This window comes from Malaclemys terrapin, chromosome 1 (genome assembly GCF_027887155.1).
Source record: "Malaclemys terrapin pileata isolate rMalTer1 chromosome 1, rMalTer1.hap1, whole genome shotgun sequence".
In the NCBI taxonomy this organism is placed as follows: Eukaryota; Metazoa; Chordata; order Testudines; family Emydidae; genus Malaclemys; species Malaclemys terrapin.
Window position 1 is genome coordinate 199225613 of NC_071505.1, and position 20252 is coordinate 199245864.

A 20252-nucleotide genomic window follows, 5' to 3' on the forward strand; every position below is an offset into this window, starting at 1 on the left:
GGGCCCAGAAGTAAGCCATCATTTTGGAATTGCCTCCCCAGTGTTTGTTCAGAGGTTGCTTATCTACAGTTATTGTGTTGCTTCCTTGCTTGTTTTTCCCACACTGTCTATTAAGCTAGAACAATACATACATACAGGAGAGTCTTATAACCTAGTATACATTATGGGACCTAGTCACTGAGGTGAAGGTAAAGTTGTTCATAAAATTATTATAGCTCAATATTGTTAGATTATTACATAGTAATTCCATGTCCATCATGGTAATTATTCTTATTTTATAGTTAGGAAATTGAGCTATTAAGTAGGGCTGTCAAGCGATTAAAAAATTAATCGTGAAATGAAAAAAATAATCACGATTAGTCACACTGTTAAACAATAATAGAATACCATTTATTTAAATATTTTTGAATGTTTTCTACAATTTCAAATATATTGATTTAAATTACAACACAGAATACAAAGTGTACGGTGCTTACTTTATATTTATTTTTCATTACAAGTGTTTGCACTGTAAAAAGACAAAATAAATAGTATTTTTCAATTCACATAATACAAGTACTGTAATGCAATCTCTTTATCATGGAAGTTGATATGTAGAATTATGTACAAAAATACTGCATTCAAAAATAAAACAATGTAAAACTTTAGAGCTTGCAAGTCCACACAGTCCTACTTCTTGTTCAACCAATCGCTCAGACAAACTAGTTTGTTTACATTTGCAAGAGATAATACTGCCTGCTTCTTGTTTACGTCGCCTGAAAGTGAGAACAAGTGTTCTCATGGCACTATTGTAGCCGGTGTCGCAAGATATTTACGTGCTAGATGCTCATGCTTCAACCACCATTCCAGGAGACATACATCCATGTTGATGACAGTTTCTGCCCAAAAACCATCCAAAGCAGTGTGGACCGACGCATGTTCATTTTCGTTATCTGAGTAATATGTCACCAGCAGAAGGCTGATTTTCTTTTTTGGTGGTTCGGGTTCTGTAGTTTCAGCATCGGAGTGTTGCTCTTTTAAGACTTATGAAAGCATGCGCTCTACCTCATCCCTCTCAGATTTTGGAAGGCACTTCAGATTCTTAAACCTTGGGTCGAGTTCTGTAGCTATCTTTACAAATCTCACATTGGTACATTCTTTGCATTTTGTCAAATCTGCAGTGAAAGTGTTCTTAAAATGAATGACATGTTCTGGGTCATCATCCGAGACTGCCGTAACATGAAATATATGGCAGAATGTGGGTAAAACAGAGCAGGGGACGTACAATTCTCCCCCAAGAAGTTCAGTCACAAATTTAATTAACGCATTATTTTTTTAACGAGTGTCATCAGCATGGAAGCATGTTCTCTGGAATGGTGGCCAAAGCATGAAGAGGCATACGAATGGTTAGCATATCTGGCACTTAAATACATTGCAATGCTGGCTACAAAAGTGCTATGCAAATACCTGTTTTCACTTTCTGATAACACTGTAAATAAGAAGAGGGCATTATCTCCTGTAAATGTAAACAAACTTGTTTGTCTTAGCCATTGGCTGAACAAGAAGTAGAACTGAGTGGACTTGTAGCCTCTGAAGTTTACATTGTTTTGTTTTTGAGTGCAGTTATGTAACAAAAAAAAATCTACATTTGTAAATTGCACTTTCAGGACAAAGAGATTGCACTACAGTGCTTGTATGAGGTGAATTGAACTATACTCTTTCTTCTGTTTATCATTTTTACAGTGCACATATTTGTAATCAAAATATACATTTTGATTTCAATTACAACACAGAATACAAGATATATATGAAAATGTATTAAAATACAAAATATTTAATAAATTTCAATTGATATTCTCTTGTTTAACAGTGTGATTAAAACTGCGATTAATTGCAATTAATTTTTACATCACGATTCATTTTTTTGAGTTAATCGCATGAGTTAACTGCTATTAATCGACAACCCTACTATTAAGTGATTAGCCCAAGGTCATATAGTGAGTCAGTCTCAGAGACATGATTAAAACCAGGGTTCCTGCTCTTTATCCCCTGGGCCACACTGCCTCCAGCATGAACATTCCAAATCTAGTAACACCAGAAACAGATGAAAAGTTTGGTTTTTGTCTTTTTAGGGTTATTTATCAAAACAGCAACTAACAGAATTGTTTTGCTTCTGGAGCTGCTAAAATTGTGTCTGCGTCTCTACCGCTACCCTTCTTGCACCCCAAACCCCTCATCCCCAGCCCTACCCCAGAGCCCACACCTGCAGCTGGAGCCCTCACCCCCTCCTGCACCCAAACTCCCTGCTCCAGCCCCCTCCCGCCCACTGAACCCCTCATTTCTGACTCCACCCCAGAGCTTGCACCCCCAGTTAGAGTCCTCACCTCCTCCCACCTCAGCCTGGAGCCCCCTCCTGCACCCTGAACCCCTCATCCCCAGACCCACCCCAGCGAAAGTGAGTGAGGGTGGGGGAGAGCGAGCCATCACGGGAGGGGGAACATAGTGAGCATGGGCGGGGCCTCGGGAATGGGCGGGGCCAGGGTGTTCAGTTTTGTGGGGTTACAAAGTTGGCACCTAGCCCTGCCGCCCCCCTGTGGGACCCGCCGCCCTGAGGGAGCAGAAGCCAGCGGGCGAACACAAGGAATCCCGAACGTGTGTGACATGGCTCCTGGGGTCCGGGCCTGCCCCCATCGCTTCTTAGTGCCTGGGGCTGGCCGTGCTGGGAAATGGCGGCTGGTACCCCCCAGCTGCTGGCTGTTGCTGGAGGAGGTGGGGCGAGAGGGCTTGTAACTGGGCCCAGCGCTGCCGGCCGCGCACAGGGTGAGGCTCGCAAGGCGCCCACTGCCAGGAACTCCGCGCGCCACACCAGCCTGGCCGGCGCAAAGGCCCAGCCAGCAGAACTACAATCCCCACAATCCCCCGGGGCAGAGGTGGCGGTGACGTCATCCCTGCACCCTGGCGGCCAGAGGCGAGGCCCGGCGCCGCTATTCGCGGAGCGTTCTGCGCCTGCCTCCGGCTCGGCCGAGCGGAGCGGCGGGAGCATAGAGCGCGGCCTCTGGCGGTGCAGAGCGGCCGGTGGGCGGAGCCGCTTCGCTCTAGCCCCCCCCAAATAAACAGTCGCTAACATGGCGGCTCGGAGGCCTCGCTCCGCCTCGGGTGAGTGAGTCGCCCGTGGGCGCGGCCGCCTCTGTCGGGCCCGTGTGGGGGGGCCCTGGCCTGGTCCCCTCGCGGGGAGACTCGTTCCCGCCTCAGCCGGGCCCCCTAGTGGGAGCTTCGCTGCCCCGAGCGCCCCCGTGCCGCGGCCGGGGGAGGGGCCTGGCGGGGGCGGCCCCTGGTAGCTGCAGGGCGGAGGGGGGTTGGGAGGAAGCGCCCGGCTCCGGGGATGCGCTGCCGCGTCCTGCCGGGAAGCGGCTGCCCGCGGGATGGAAGCTGCCGGGCGGGGCTCGGGGCCAGGACTCCTGGGTTCCGTCCTTGCTGCCGCGGCGGAGGCTCTCGCGGAGTCCCTGGGGCTCTGTGCGCGGCCCCCGTCGCTTCCTCGCCTGTGGGATGGGGACAGCCCTTAGGTCACCTGCAGCCGGGCTGCTTGGGAGGGTCAGGGCTACAGGGCATAACTGTGTTTAATGCAAGGTCAGATCTTCAGCTAAAATGTCAAGTATTCAACAAATGCCCCCAGAAATCCTAGCACAGTCAAAGGAGAGGAATGAATAGACGTTGCCATTTAAGGCCTTATTCAAAGCCAAGAGATTAAATTTACAAGGTACTTTGCAGAGTTGGGGTGAGGATGAAGAAATTGCCATAGATTTCTTCCCGTTGAGGCTTGTCTAAATACAAAAGTTGAACCATCATTAGCTGGTATAGTTCTCTCTAGCGTGGACAAAGTTATACCGATGTCAAGGTGTTTTATATTGGGCCTGGTCCACACTAACCCCCCACTTCAAACTAAGATACGCAACTTCAGCTACGTGAATAACGTAGCTGAAGTTGACGTACCTTAGTTCGAATTTACCGCGGGTCCAGACGCGGCAGGCAGGCTCCCCCGTCGACTCCGCGTACTCCTCTTGCGGAGCAGGAGTACCGGTGTCAACGGCAAGCACTTCCGGGATTGATCCCAGAAGATTGATTGCTTACCAACAGACCCGGAGGTAAGTATAGACCTACCCTTGGTATACGTGTCCCTGGTCAAGAAGGGAAGTAAACTATACAAGAGTAATACACCTTTATACTGGTACAGCTGCATCCACAGTAGGGGGTGTAAAGCTAACTATTTGGGTTAAAAATAATCACACCCTTAACCATCACAATACTAGTACAAAAACTGTGTATAGACCAGGCCTAATACAAATAATCCTTATTTGATGTTTCTATCCCCTGTGTATTAAAGTGAACAGTTTGTAGTTGTAGCTACTTACCATTGGTTACCTACTAACAGGAAAGTTCAGTGCCAGCTTGTTGAGGCTGCTGTTTCTGTTATTTGAGTCACTTGCCCTCCATTTTAAGGAGTCAAGACCATTAAGTATTGATTGCAACTGATAGTAATGTGATACACACATAAAACTATGGTATTATCTTCTTAATTTACTAGCTTGTTGACCCATATTTACCTCAAAATTTAAAAAAGGCTGAGACTTTTGTATTGAACTACTTACAGTGGTTTTATTAATCATTTTAGTTCTCGTAAAGCATAAATTTACTACACAATTGAGAAGTTCAGAACTAATTCTTTTATAACTTGCTTTGAACATTCGCTAAAAGGAGAATCACCTATGGTAATTTTTATTTTAATTTTTTTAAAGAGCCCGACTGTGATGATGATTCTTATGAAGTATTGGATTTAACAGAATATGCAAGGCGTCACCATTGGTGGAATCGTGTGTTTGGCCGAAATTCTGGACCAATTGTAGAAAAGTATTCTGTAGCCACTCAGATTGTAATGGGCGGAGTGACTGGCTGGTGAGAGAGGATCACTTTTGATTATTGTGCCATGCATTTGACTGTTCTTAAATTCTTGACTGTTCTGTATCATTCAAAGTAATAAACTGTTTGAGCTTGCATGGTTTCCTAATTAATAACTCTAAATTCAAGAGATAAGGGAAGAACTGGCACTAGATCAAACCTCAAAAGCACTGCCTCGTGTATGTCAGTAAGACACACCTATTATAAAAGAGAGCCCTTGCCAATTATTGCAAAAGAGCTTTGAAGAAGTGACAGAACTCTTAAGATCATTTCTTAACAAACAAATGGAAAATTACTGTATATAATGCTAGTGTTGCTAATGAGTAGCATATTTTATTAGTTATAAGACAGACATGAGGGCCTATTTGTTTTGTTACTGTGAATAAGACTTGCATGTAAAACAGATCAGAAGAAATGTGGGGCAGACTTAGTCAAGGGCCCCAAATACATTTTTTAGGTGAAGGTGCTTTTTTGTTTAACAGCAAAAGCCACTTGAAATTGAACAACTTCTATACAGTTTTTCTTACAGATAGTGAAATGTGAAGTTGTGTTATATCACTTTAGCTAAAAAAGATATTTCATCTGAGTGTTCTGTTTTAAAAAAAGTTTATATTCATAAGTACAAAGTATTAACTTAAGTTCTAATATTAAAACATTATTATATTACAACACTTTTTAAGTGAATGAAAACAGATATTTTTGGATTTAAATAATGCTATTATGTTTAAAATGCAAACACATGAAAACCTGAAAGTAGAACGGGCTAAATGAAAGTGGAATTAATCTCTATTGTACAAGCTGAGTGAAGTGTAAAAACAAACAAAAAAGCATAAATGGTGAAAAGACCATTATTATTTTAAAATTGTTTATATAATATGAGGTGTTTAATAATAGAGTTGGGGAATTAGTAGTTTCAATATGATTTTTAACCTGTTTGTGTCTCCCTACAGTTTTTATAAATAACAGATAAATGTACAAAAGCCTGTGGAGTTTTTAGAACAAAGTGTAATGTTTAGTGCCAAAATCATGAAAAGTGCCAAATCGAGGAGTCTAGAAATTGAAGTACTTTTTCTACAAAACAGGTGCAGTTTGAGGAGTGGTAGTGAAACCTGTTTCTAACAGCCCTAGAAAAATAACTCAGTCCTGGCATGCACAGGCCAGTGCTAGAACTGACAAGGCGGTGGACTCATCTCAGAGTCTGCCAACAAGAATGTTAAATAGAATGGAAGCTTTTCTCCACTCAAAAATAGACTAAGACCTTGTCTACATGCAATTTTTTGTGCTGGCTTAACTATTTTGTTGGGGGGGAGGGGGAGTTAATTTTTTTACTGAAATAGTTAAATCGGTATAGCCCCTACTGTGGATGCAGTTATATTGGTACAAAAGTTTCTTTAACCAGTATAGCTTATTTCTCCTTCCCTACCAGAATAGATATACCTATAAAGGCCCCTTTATACTGATATAACTGTTTGCACTAAGGGGGTTGTAATGCTTTAACTGATTGTACCAGTTAAAGTGGTGCAATTTAATTAAATATTTTGTGTAGACTAAGGCCTGAAGCAACAACTCACTACCCAGAGGACATCAAATAACCATTAGTTGATAACTGATCTAGACTTGTGCTTGATATACATCACCAGAAAGTGTTTGTATTACATAAATCTAGAATTTCTCATAACTTTCAGGTTGCAGAGTAAGAAATAGCAAAGTGAAACTCTGTCGTTTTAGGAATCCAAAATTTTAGTAGGGTTTAATATGAAAATTCTGAAAAATGGCATTGTGGGCCAGACAATTTTAACTTCATTGGAATGTTGTTTTTTTGGGTCTTCTAAGGTGTGCAGGATTTTTGTTCCAGAAAGTTGGAAAACTTGCAGCAACTGCAGTAGGTGGTGGATTTCTTCTACTTCAGGTATATAGAATTTCATATTTTAATATTTAGGGAATGTTTTATAATTGAATTATATGGAAAAAACTCAGCTACTGGCTTATACTTGGGTTGGGAAGGGGAAGGTGGGTTCCATATCTATTTCTTATATTAGCCTTGCCAATTAATAGAAAAATACTGCTGCTGTGCTGGTATATTTTTATTTAGTTTTACGTACAGTTTCTTAAAGCTATTGATCAGAAATATTATAACAGACAGGAATAATCAAATGTTTTTAAATAAAAGTAGTTTCAAGTGAGCTGAAAGAATGAAAACTTAATGCAGAAATTGAAATACTATTTTTGAGTTGATATTTCCAGACTTAGCAAATTGATTATAAAATTGTGGTTGCAGAGATCAAGGAATGTAAGCAGTCTTTATTTTCTGTTAACAAGGGGATGGAATCTCAAAGGTACCTAAGTGTCAAAGGAGTCTAATTCAGTCATAGTCTAGGTGTCTAGTTTATTGTTAGGAGTACTTGTGGCACCTTAGAGACTAACAAATTTATTTGAGCATAAGCTTTCGTGGGCTATAGCCCACTTCATCAGATGCATAGAATGGAACATATAGTAAGAAGATATATATACATACAGAGAACATGAAAAGGTGGGAGTTGCCCTATCAACTCTAAGAGGCTAATTGATTAAGGTGAGCTATTATCAGCAAGAGAAAAAAACTTCTGTAGTGATAATCAAGATGGCCCATTTCAGACAATTGACTGAAGTGATTTAGAATAACCCACATATGGAGATGGTGCACAAATCAATTTGACTAGCATGGATACACTGAATTGTTTGCCTTAAACCAGTGCATTACACCTCTGGATCAGTTGGGAATGATTCAATTCTTCATGTAGGCCCAACCTGGGGGTTTAGGAGTGCTCATTGCACTTCAATATTTAAATTACATTTATCCAGAAGAGCATGGGTTTGTGTTTCAGAACTGGCTTTCCTGCTTAGCAGTACAACATTCTACCACTTGGCTAGCCTTATCAATTTGTGTCACACAAATTTGGAATTAAAAAAAGAAACAAAAAGCTTGTAAATCACTAATGAGCCTATATACAAATGGGGAAAACAGGTTAGCTGTATCTGTTTATGTACATTTTGATTTTTTTGTGTGTTGGCCTTTTCTGTGGAAAATATCTGATAAGGAAACTTATGGGGGGAGGGTTGGACAGGGTTGAACTGTTATACCTCAGTTGTACATTTAGGTTCAGTTGTCGCCATCTTTGATTCAGATCATATTCTGATAGAAGTAAATGTCTTAGTCATTTAATTCTAGGTACATTGCATATTAAAGATTAGTCATAAATTGTATGGTAGTCTAATTACATTTCTCTAGTCTTTAAAGTTTTTTCTTTTAAAAATCATCTGTAAATACACAGTGTAAATTCACTTTAATTCAAGAATATATGCTGAATGCATTCATTGAACAGGTAGAAGGATTTTCAGCAGGTGACTAGAAATTAAAAAAAAGTTAAGTTTCGTTGAAGTTGCAAGTTTCGTTAATGCAAAATGTTGAGAAGTTACAGATACCAGAGGAATCCACTGGAACAAGAAGGGGGCCCATTTGTTGGGAAGGGTACTCAAGTAGAGTCCTATTTGTATAGTTTTTGAAATTCAAGAAAAACCTTCTAACTTCTTTTTAGTGTGTATTAAATTGATTTCAAGGGATCTAGTTGGAAACTAAAAACAAAATATATTATGTGGTTAGTTTCTCACGGGTAGCAGATAAATCAAATTCTGAAAACAGGCTAGTTCAATTAGCAATATTACAACCAATCCTATTAAAAAGTAGTCTTGTAGGGGTGGGGAGAGAGAAGGAAAATAATCCGTTAACATGGCTTTTATAAGTCAAGACCTTATTATCCTCATCAAATCTCATGGAAGTTTATTTTGAACAATTTAATTTGATTAATTGTGTATCATTTTTTAAATAAGGATTAAATTCTCGTAATGTGCCTGATATAAGGCCAGTTCAAGTCCACTGTAATAGATAGGCACTGGAAAAATAAAAATAATTCATTTCTCATAACAAACAGTAACAAACGTAACATCTTTCCTTTTATAGCCTTTAGATTAACTGATTCCTTATAGTAGAAAGAACTATGGAGAAACATGCCAAATCCTTAAAATGTGGTTCCCCTCTGAAAAGCAACTTTGGTGGTTTTGTTTTTTTAAAAGCACCTTGTCACTTGAGAGATCTGTTTCTTGTGGCAGAGTGCTGGGAGCTAGTAAGTGAGCCAACACGCTGATCACTTTAGGCATCAATCAGCTAATTGGCTGATCAGGCTGGGTGAGCCAATTTGTCCACTAGTAGGAGGGGGGGGGGCATAGGAAGGAACTATAGAGAGGGAGTAGCCAAGGTTAGCTAAGCCCAATGTGTGCAAAGATCTCAAGGAAGGGAGACCTTTGTTCCTTCCTGGCCCTGCAGGAAAGGACTAAAGGTAGAGAAACACTGTATATAATATTGCTACATGGGACTGTATTGGTGAAGGAAGTGTAAATAAATCATGCAAAGTTGCCACTCAGCAGTGAGAGTCTGAGAGGTTCCTGGGGCATCTGAGGATGTTGACGGCGCATGTCCCTTTACTTGTGTATATTAGTCATATATGTTCAGTTTAGTGGCAAAATGTTTTTACTGCTTTTTGCTCCTGTTAGACTAAGGTCTGTGTTTGAGTCAATCTTCTGTTAGCCATTATTTAATCATAAAAAGCTTTATTTATAGTAAGTCATTTATTCTTTCTCTTCCGTATTTGGACTCATTCAATTTAGAACACCATTGATGGAGTTAAGTCTTCACTTAAATAATTCTGTAATAAATGGAGCATTTGAAAACCATACAAGGTGCAAAAATAACACTAGGATTTACCTGGCCTATTCTCGTCTGGCTACATACTCCACTGGTGTTCTGTGATAGCTATGATATTGCGGCAGGATGCATGCCGGGACATCTCAATGAAGTTGGGAGAGGGCAACATGCTACGGGGGTTGGGGGGGAGGGATAAAAAGGTGAGCGTTTCTCAAATTCTTGTGTTGAATATCCAACTTGACAGTTTTGTGCCCCATTTGAGAGGGGCATTCAACAGAACTGCCAAAGCAAATAGAATTTTTATATTGGAAATTTGTCTTTAAGCAAATGCATTAGGTCTGACAAATTTTAGTAGAAATATTTTTGGCCAGATCCTTAGCGTGTGTAAACTAGAGTAGTTCCATTGATATATTTTATTTTATTTTTTAAAATGGCACTGTCAGTTGACACTAGCTGAGGATCTAATCCCTGGAGTTTAACTCTTCAAAAGGAAGATTTACTTCTCTGTTTCTTTTAGTTCATTTATTAACTCCTGTATGATAAAGTTAGTGTCTTTAAACACCTTGTTAAAGTGTACACATGTGTGATGGGTAATGCTGCCCATTTAAGTATCAGATTTATAAATCTGGAACAGGGTAAACTTTTAAGCATTGTCTGTTGTAAAACTAACTGAATGTTCTCTAATGGTAACAAGCCCTTCTTCAGGTTGGTTGGTTTAATATGGGTGAAACTTGCTGTTGGGGAAGTTGGTTCTTTAGTGTACTCTTCCTATTCCATCTACTTCTGCATTCTTGTTATTGTGTTCCATAACAAAGGTTTGCACAGCCCATGTGAGTAACTGCAGCGAGGTAATCTAGCTAAGCAAATTCTTTTGAGTTAATGGCTTCAGCAGAACCCAGTGACTGCAAATCAAAATTTGGTGTTTAAGTTCAAGACATTATGGATTAGTTATTCCTGGCCCCATACTTAAGATTGTGAACAGGGTTCCATTGTATGACTTACTCACTAGATGAATCTCAGATTTTGAGTTCATATAAAAACAAAACTTACCTATAAAGTTTATGGATAATAAATATTTTTAATGAATATATAGACTGATTTACCCAACATTTAAAAGACAACCGCAGATCTTTGTAGTCTTGATTTTCCTTTCTTGAATAATTGTGGTGTTATCTAATTAAGCGGAATTATTTGTAGTAAGTCATTGTCCACAATGTGATAGGTGTTCTTCACTCTTATAGGAAAATGCAGTCTCTGCCCTAAAAATTTTGCGATCTATGGCCCTACAGCCACTTAAATATGCATTACTTTACTTATGTGAGGAGTCCCATTGACTTCAATGGGACTGTTTATGTGTGTGTCAAGATACACAGCTGCTTAAGTGTTTACAGGTTCAGGGCCTAATAACAAAAATATGGGGGAAAGGGATAAAACCGTCATAGTAAAAAATGTGGGATTTTTTTTTTTTTTTTTTTTTTTTTTTTTTTTTGCCCTCTGGGGATTGTTTTTTCAAGTTAGGATGAACTTGTCTGCAACTGCTCCTCTATTTGCCCATAATTAGTTGCCTAATATCTTGTGGGCATTATGGTAGAAGTGGTTCATGTTATTCACTGATACATATACCATTTATTTGGGGCTTAGTGGTGTGGAGAGGGCTAGAGTCCTGTAGTATTAGGTTCTTATTATGCTGAACAGTTTATAATACTAAAGACAAGAGGATAGTTCTCTATTTCTGTGTGAGGTTTAGATAACAGATTCCCTGAGCGTCCTGTCCTAAATTAAAATTTCAGCAGTGATGCTGAAAGAAACTAAAATGAAAGAAAGCTGCATTTTAGTCCTTTGATAAAAGTGCTTTCAGTTTCTATTTTGCTGCAAGTAAAACAGTAATAAATATTGAGTATATAAATTGACCTGTATATACTAACCTGTAAATTAATCTCAAGCATGGTATAAAATAAAAAGTAGAAAAGGGGTGGAAAAAAAACCAAGAATCTATTGAACCTTGCCGGTTCTTTTTCAAAGTATATTTTTGATTTATTACAGAAATAATCTCTGGCATGGTAAAACACAATATCTGTAGCATCTGCAATTAAAGTACTTGAACTTCCGTTTGTCTCTCTAGAAAAAGCAAACCCAAAACAGTTTTTAAAATTGGGTAGACACAAACATCTTGTGATTTGACTCTTTGGATGTTATATTGGTTAGTGTAATTGTTCTTATTTAATATTTTTTTAATTGTCCTAGATTGCCAGTCATAGTGGGTATGTGCAAGTTGACTGGAAGAGAGTTGAAAAAGATGTAAATAAAGCAAAAAGACAGATAAAAAAACGTGCGAACAGGGCAGCACCAGAAATCAGCACCCTCATTGAAGAGGTAAGATGTTTTTAAAAAATAAATTGTTCTGAATTGTGTGCTGTTTCATTTTGGTTAAGATTACATTGTTTGAGGTTTCTGGCCTTCCACTGCATTTGGTCATAGTTATTCCTGATAACTAATATTCTAGACGGCATGTGCAAAATTTCAGGAGCATAGTCCCGCTTCTTAGGGAAGACTTACACAATCTCATCAACAGAACATATTTCTGTGTTTTAATAAATGTTAGAAGTCCTGCAGGAAAGCCCAGTACCTATTTGTTATACTAATGTTCGCTTCCAGGTGAGATTTTTTTGTTCTCATGCCAGACCGTAGCAATTATTTGCCTTATGCTGATCAGGCTACAGGGATTGTCTTCATAAAATAGAGAGGTACAGCAGCCACGTGCCAGTTCTGGGAATTTGTATCCTGCTGTAAGGCCAGTTAACATAGCAAAATATTGGTTGTTTATCACTTTACTTGAGTAAAATAAAGTTGCTTTGTGGTGGTGGTGTAGCTCAAAATTATGATTTTGAAAAAAGTTACCCTTTCCCCCCTTTGAATGAAGTAAAAACATTTTGGAGCTGGTATTCAATCCATGGGTGTTAGTAATCTTTGAGCTTCTTGCCACATCTGGGTAACAGGAGGAGGTGCAAAGGCTTTACTGTCCTCTGCTATACTCTTAACCAAACAAGTGCAGAGAATCTCTAAAATAATTGCTCTTGAAGTACTGTACTAAAAGTAATTAACCCTAAGTGTTTTCATATTGACTTTAAAATGAGGAATGAGTTTGCTTATACACAAGTAATGGGAACTATGCTTTAGATTGCATGGAGTTGTCCACCTCATTCCTTGAACCAGTTTAGCAAGTGTCCCTCTCCAAAATGTGTCTGTGGTGTGCATAATGTTGATGCACTGAAGAGAAACTACCAACACTCTTCTAGTATAGCTAAGGCCCATTTAGTTTTAGGAATAGTTTCTCGTTTGAGGACTTCCCTTTACCAACAGAATATTAGAAAAAGTGAGTCTTTTTTGCCCGGAGATGTATGGGCTTTTATTTATTTATTTTTTTCACACTTGAAACACATATGTATCTAATTTTCTGACTACTTGTCTTGAAGTATGATTTTCTTCAGCATAACAAAAATCAGAGCAATGCCCACACTGGTGTGTCTGTAGTTAAAGATGTTGGTGTCTCCAACATAACCTATATAGCATTATACCTCGGTTGCCAAATTGTTTTTATAATTTTAATTCCAGTCTGAAACTTGGTATACAGCTCTCTAAATCAGATGTAATTTAATCAGTCTTTTTTGACAGGCTGAGGAGTGGACCGGGGGGAATTAAATCATGTTCAAATGGCTTTGATTTTAAAATTGTAGACTACTCCCATTGTTTGAAATATCGAACGTTTTTGTTTTACAAAATGGCTATTACATCATAGTAAAGATGTAAATCACATTTATTTTGCATACCTGTCATACACACAGTTTATATTGTGTTGCTACTTATATCCAAACATCTGTTGATATAGTACAATGCTTTCCTATGGTATATGATTTACCGGATTAAAGGTTACAAAAGTGTGGATCAGAAAGAAGTGACCTTGAGATTATAATTAACCTAATTATAATTAATTCCCTGTGTCTGGTTAAAACTGAAATGAGTTTAGTGGTCTTACCCTAGCTCTCACAGTTTTACAAAAGAAGTGTACAGTGCAGAGTTTCTAAATAGAAAAAGGCCAGTATTGGCATAAGAACATGGCTAGAAGTCAAAAATGAGGCGCATTGTTAAAGTTTGCAGAGTCTGCGTGCACTATACCTGATTCCAGCATGTGCTATATCTGCTAAACTAACAAGTTTTGAAAAATTAAGTTTATTGAAAATAGTACAAACCTCTGTTCTTGGTTAATCATGATAAAAATACTGAATGTTCCCATTAGGTGTAATGGTTTTTGCACAGATCACTAAAAACTATTTTCTTTTTCAGTCAACAGAATTTATCAAACAGAATATAGTAGTATCCAGTGGATTTGTTGGAGGCTTTTTGTTAGGACTTGCATCTTAAGGACCTGAATTTTGTCTTCCTGATGGCATCAACCACAACAAAGAACAGTAGTAGTGATTAGTGCACTGTCTTAAAGCAAAGCAGTGTGGGTCACTGATCACTCCAGAGCAAGGAGAATGGACTAGCCAGACAAATTGGAAGCTTTTATGTTTTAGGCTTTTGCCTTCTGACGCTTGGCATAAGATTTGCTGAAAAACTGCAGTGTGCTCATAATAGCATTTCTGGACAAAACTGGTTAATTTTCATCATTACTTTTTTATTCTGTGACCATTCAGAAAATAGCATTTTTAAAATGTAATTTGTGGGATATAGCTATGTTACAGTAATATAAGAAGGAAAGCTCCATTTTCAATCTGATTGTTTTCCAGTTAAATGTTGTTTTATCTTTATTTAAAAGGTATTGTCCTTTATGCTGTAGTAAATAGTGCCAATGACTAATAATGTATACAATGTGTAGCTTCAGCCGCAGGGCTGACAATCTTCCTTAGAAATCACTGCAATAATCTATAAATCTGTAATAACTTTTTACAGAAGTATTAAGTAACAAAAAATCATGAGCATATTAAAGGTGAAAATCAAACCTTGATGGGGGTCTTTTTGTACTTTATTCTATAAACTTCCCACATCCTTTAACATTCAGGGATATGGCACAAGTATTTGCATACAAATTAGTGTATTGTACAAACAGTACACACATTATTTCATCAAATGCATGTCATACATAAATGTGCAGATAGCTACAATTGAAATACATGTATTTATTATGTAAATATGTACTCTTTAAACCTTTGACTCTTAAAATTACATTTTTATATTTTGTAATCCAGGGAAAACAGCTCATTTAATCCACCCTGTTGGAAATCTCAAGTGCTGAGGTTTCTGTTTAACATTGAAAATGCTTAGTTGAACTTTAAAGCATGTCAGTACAGTGTAATTTGAGTAATCCAAAAGCTCTTGCCACAGTCAGTTTCACTAGGCGATAGTTATTCACTTCACTTTCATGTTAACCCCTGGAACTAAACAAAGCTTATATTGCTGGTATGTTCGATCTGAGGTTTTTAGTAGAAGGTGAGTCACTTACTTTGATTTGTAGAAATGTACTCATCCAATATGTAAGTAATCAAGAACTATAAATTGGTAACAAAACAGGGATTCTCCTCCTCCATCTGCCTATTGGGAACAAATCCCCACTCATCCTGATCTCAAAAGTCTGGGAAAGCAAATGAGTCTTACAGCATGCTCCATAAGTCAGCACAGTTGGGGCTGTGTCAGACCAAAGCAGGAAGCAAGTTCTAAAGGCAGGGAGGTCTACATCTGACATTGAATTTACAACCTTCCACCCAAGCAGAGATTTAAAAAAAAAAAAAGTGTGTTTGCTGTTACCTCTTCATCCTTAACAGATCCACCAACTTCAAGACCTGCCCTGGCTCTCAAACTTGTGAAAATGTGTCGTAAAGAGCAGGCAGATCTCTTCAATCAAAGGAGATGTCATATTTACCAATTTTCCTAATTACTCTTTGCTTCCTACCATACCAACAAGCATTTCCTCACTTATTTCTTGGATTGAGTCTCTCTCATCCTGGTTCAGCCACAGGGTCTGGTTTATATCTGATGAACCAGCCCTGAACATGTAACCCATTTTCCCTTGCTAATATGTTGAATGGCCCAATATATTTTTAGAATACACAGTGGGGAACCCCACATGTGAGACAGCATATGTGATATGTGGACTATGTAGGCTTACTCCTGAACACAAGGGAACAAGGAAAGTAGGAAGTAAACTATGACTAGCTGGCAAGTTTGGGGTGGGATAGCTCAGTGGTTTGAGCATTGGCCTGCTAAACCCAGGGTTGTGAGTTCAGTCCTTGAGGGGACCACTTAGGGATCTGGGGCAAAATCAGTACTTGGTCCTGCTAGTGAAGGCAGGGGGCTGGACTCAATTACCTTTAAAGGTCCCTTCCAGTTCTAGGAGATAGGATATCTCCATTAATTAATTTATTTATGTAAGTTTAGAGGGCTATCTGAGCCAGAGAGACTTCAAAATGCAGAAATCTAACCACAGAGAAACCAATCACTAGAAACATAAATTAAAGCAGGTAATATGTAAGAGGGCCAAAATAGATTTTGAAGAGCAAATATATAAAGTAGAAAACGATATATTTGCATCCTGCTTCTGTTAGAATGAAAGAATCTGTGGGTCCTTAGTATCACTAGAGGTTAGAGAGCCATTATACAAATCAGTAGTATGCCAGCATTTAGAATACAATGTGGATTTGTCACCCTATCTCAAAAAGGATATTGCAGAATTAGAGGGGCTCCAGAGAAAGGCGACAATGATTAAGGGATGGGAAAACTCATATAAAGAGAGATTGAAAAGATTTAGGATTGTTCACTTTAGAACGGAAATAATAACTGGGGACAGGATAAAAATATGTAACATAATAAATGGTCTAGAGAACGTACATCAGGAGTTTGTTTTCCCTCTCATGTAAAATAACAAAGGGATATTCAAAGAAATTGAAAGGTAAAAAATTCAGAACTGGTAAAGGGAAATACATTTTCACTCGGTGCATATTTGGATTGTGGAACTCATTACTCTAGGAAGTCATTGAAGCCAAGAATTCAGTGATAATCAAGGAGGGACTGGACATTTATATGAATAACAAGACTATCCCGAGTTATAATAGTTAATTCTAATACATTTTTTGGAAAAGTTCTAAAACTTCATATTTAAAGACTTATCCTAATCCTTAATAGACAGAGATTAGTTTGACACCTTAATGAGGAGCAGATTAACCCACATCTGCTTCCTGGTGGGTTTTGTGAACATTCCTCTATAGCATCTGATGCTGGCCACTGTTGGAAATTGGATACTGACCAGACAGACCACAGGTCTGATCCAGTATGGCAATTCCTATATCCCTGTTAACATGTAACAAACATAATGAAGTTTTCTGCATAGTGGGTTTTGAGAGAGCTCTTTAATAAGTTGTCTATTCAATTTGTATACGTAGATCTTGATAATCAACACTTCAACAGTTATTTCTAGGTAGCTAAACCAACGGCAAGCAATTTGTCATTTATACTGAGCCTTGTTCTGTTCCCATTGAAATCAATGGGAGTTTTGCTCTTGAATTTTAAGGGACCAGAATTTGTCTCATTGTCTGTGGAGGCCATTTTCATGCAAAATGCAAACTGAAAATGGCAGCACTGAAATTAAACATATAGCAGATATTCAACAGTGCAGCAGTTTTTAAGTGTATTTGTCTTAAGAATAAAGGCATAAGCATGCAGTAGTCTTTAGAAATGGAGAAACTACCAAAATTAAACACAGAAGGAGAAAATGTTGCTCTTTAAACAGTAGTACTTCAAGATGTTTCATAAAGTCTGTAATTTCCAGTGCTGAGAAGGAAGCATCACAAACTATATCATAGAGACCTTTATTCACATCTAAAGATGTGGGGGGAAACTAAGCAGAAGAGTGTTTTCACTGTTGAGTGCTGTTTTTTTATTTGCAATGCTCATGTATATTTCAATGGAAGTAGCTGCAGCAGGCTGACTGTGACCCAAATGTTGTGGTGATAGAGGTACACTAGAACTCCTTTCTCCTCCCCAGAAATAAGCAGAATGCGCTTTAATACGCGTGCAAGCATTTCTGCATACATGCAATGTATTTTTCAAATCCTTCATAGAAAATAGTATCAAGAAATCAGTGAATAAGAATTGAATCATGAATCCCATTTAAAACAGATGCTTTGAAGAACTTCCATTTCAAGCAGAGGTTGTCTACATATACTTGCCAGTATTGATTCAACAGAAGACAGAACCAGTGTGTCTTGTAATGATTTATTAATAAAACTTCATACTTTTTCAAACTTTACATAAAGTGGGATGGGAACTTTACCCAATTTTCTCATGTAGTTAAGGAACAACAAACTTTCAATGTCAAAAAAGTGAAGATGGTTTTATTTTGAGATTTTAAATCCTCTGCAGTGAGTCAGTCCAAATGTCTTGGTGGTTAAATACTGAATATTGAAGATGCCACACTTCATCTAATCAGATTTTTACAAGAAAAACCTACAGCTGCTAAAGCTTGTGCAGCTCAAATATTACCAGACATTTTTTCAGTTTTCCTTTGAAATAAAAATAAGAATGAATCTTAAATATTAATAATGTACTCCACCTGGTGTTCCCATAGTTGCGCGTGATTGTCAAGGATAACAAATTTCTCCAGAAATTATAGCATTTTAAATTAAGGCTGTTATTTATATAGCATCAAATGTGATTATTGGTTTATAAACATACAGGTTCCCTGTCCCACAGAATGTAAAACCCTGATCCTGTAGACACTTATGTATGTGCTTAATTTTGAGCATGATTAGTGTTACTGACTTCAATTTGACTGGTTATGTGAGTAAAGTTAAGCCCATGTTAAAGAGTCAGCATGATTGGGACTCAAATGGATGACATTTAAATGAAGGTTAATAATAGTAAAACTTTTAAATTGGAAGTGGTAACTTGCTGGCTACACATTTTTTCTCTTTCAACAATGAAGCTCATTTCTTCACAAACTGTGGTCAGTGGCCTACAAATGGTCAGTAAAGCTTTTTCATTTGGATCACAAAACCAACAGAAATGGTACCATCTATTGAGAAAAATGGAGAAATTAAGGGGATTGGAGTAATGAATGAGCCCCACTCTTACGAAGTAAGGTGTAACTGACTTTACTATTGACTAGCTGGCCTTCTCTGTGTTTATCAAGCTGTTAAGTACTTAACATTTTCAATTGAAGTCAACACTACTAGTATATATTATCAAGTTGCAGGTGGTGGTGTTTTGGGGCTTTTTTTCAGTTCACTACCTCCAGTGATTCTTGAAATGAAGTAACTCATCTTTCAATAGTGGGAAAAGCTGATAACATTGCAGTAGTACTGTAGAAGGCTGAGGTGCATTTTGGAGTGCCAGTGTACAAAAATCTGAAAAAGTCCACGTTATTCCCCTTTATTCTACCTTCCATTCTTGTGTGTTCCTGGGGGAAAAAAAAAAAAAAGCAATCAAGTCTATGGCTTAGTTCCCCGCACATGAAACATTCTATAGAGGATGATGTAGTTACATTTATTTTATCCATGTGTTTTTGGTAGGCTACCTGCTCCTATGTCTTTTCAGACAGTCTTTCCATTAACTTCAGTGGGTACAAGATCAGGCCCTACGTGCTTGTATTTCTGAGTATATAGAATAAAGGATCTTATGGTTAGTGTCCTTATACTCATGAGTCTCATACTGACCAGAATAAATAGGTACTGAGGGCATATTATGATGTTATAACTAGTTTTAGGTCTTTGTTTTAAAAGGGGGAGTTCATTGTATAAAAGTTGAGCGTGTAAGATATCTACCAAACCCTTCTGTGATATTGGTTTTTTTTTTCACTAGAAAAATAAATTCCTTTGCTAGAGGGCATGTAGGAATATTTGCTGTGGTTTGCTTAGACTTAATGTTATAGTTATTTGTCAAATACCATTTCTGTAGACGATGAAGAGAGCTACAGAAGTACGAGTAAAACCAGATGACTTTTTCTGTCTCCACAAAGCAGTTGCAGTTCCTGTTAAATAAGGAGCAAAGAAAGGTAATCTGTGTCTACAAAGTTCTTAAAAAAAAGTTGACTTAAGATTTGCGTTTGTATGTAAGAAACATGTTTATAATATGGGGCAGCAGAGCCATTTAGTGTATAGGTCACAGTTTGTTTTTTAACACAAATGATTCCTACAGCATCATAAGTAGGCATTTTATCACCTGGGGCGAGCAAGCATATTTGCTCCCCCTACCTTTTTTTCCCTACCCCCGCAGCTCTGCGCCCTGAGCAGCTGCCCCACTTGCTCTGCACTGGTTATGGCTCTGGATTCCTAAACTACATTTAAAAATAGTAAATTGAAGTGGGATATATACCACAAAACCCACTATGAGGAAAGTAAGCCTATGGAAAAGCACAGAGATAAATGAAAAGGGTAGAATACTGACAAAGAAGATTAAAATTGCAAATAAAAAAAGAAAAAATGACATTAAATAACCAAATGTACAAAGTTGCTAGGGGCCATCGGGATGCAGGAATAGATGGATGAGGTTGATAACGCAGAGGGCCTAAAGGAATTCTTCGCCCCAATAATCA

General features: G+C 38.2%; 1 protein-coding gene across 2 annotated transcripts; it reads left to right on the forward strand.

Moving 5' to 3' along the window:
- The first annotated feature begins 2555 nt into the window (after nucleotides 1-2555).
- Nucleotides 2556-14673, forward strand: FUNDC1 (FUN14 domain containing 1). Of its 2 annotated transcripts, none has more exons than XM_054005480.1 (5): nucleotides 2556-2799; nucleotides 4773-4929; nucleotides 6766-6841; nucleotides 11915-12043; nucleotides 14012-14673. In XM_054005480.1, the coding sequence occupies exons 1-5, from the start codon at nucleotides 2706-2708 to the stop codon at nucleotides 14087-14089; spliced, it is 534 nt and encodes a 177-aa protein (XP_053861455.1). In that variant the 5' UTR covers nucleotides 2556-2705; the 3' UTR covers nucleotides 14090-14673. The 2 variants fall into 2 exon arrangements, with proteins under 2 accessions (XP_053861455.1, XP_053861465.1); XM_054005490.1 differs by lacking the exon at nucleotides 2556-2799 and adding an exon at nucleotides 2947-3135.
- Nucleotides 14674-20252: the final 5579 nt, after the last annotated feature.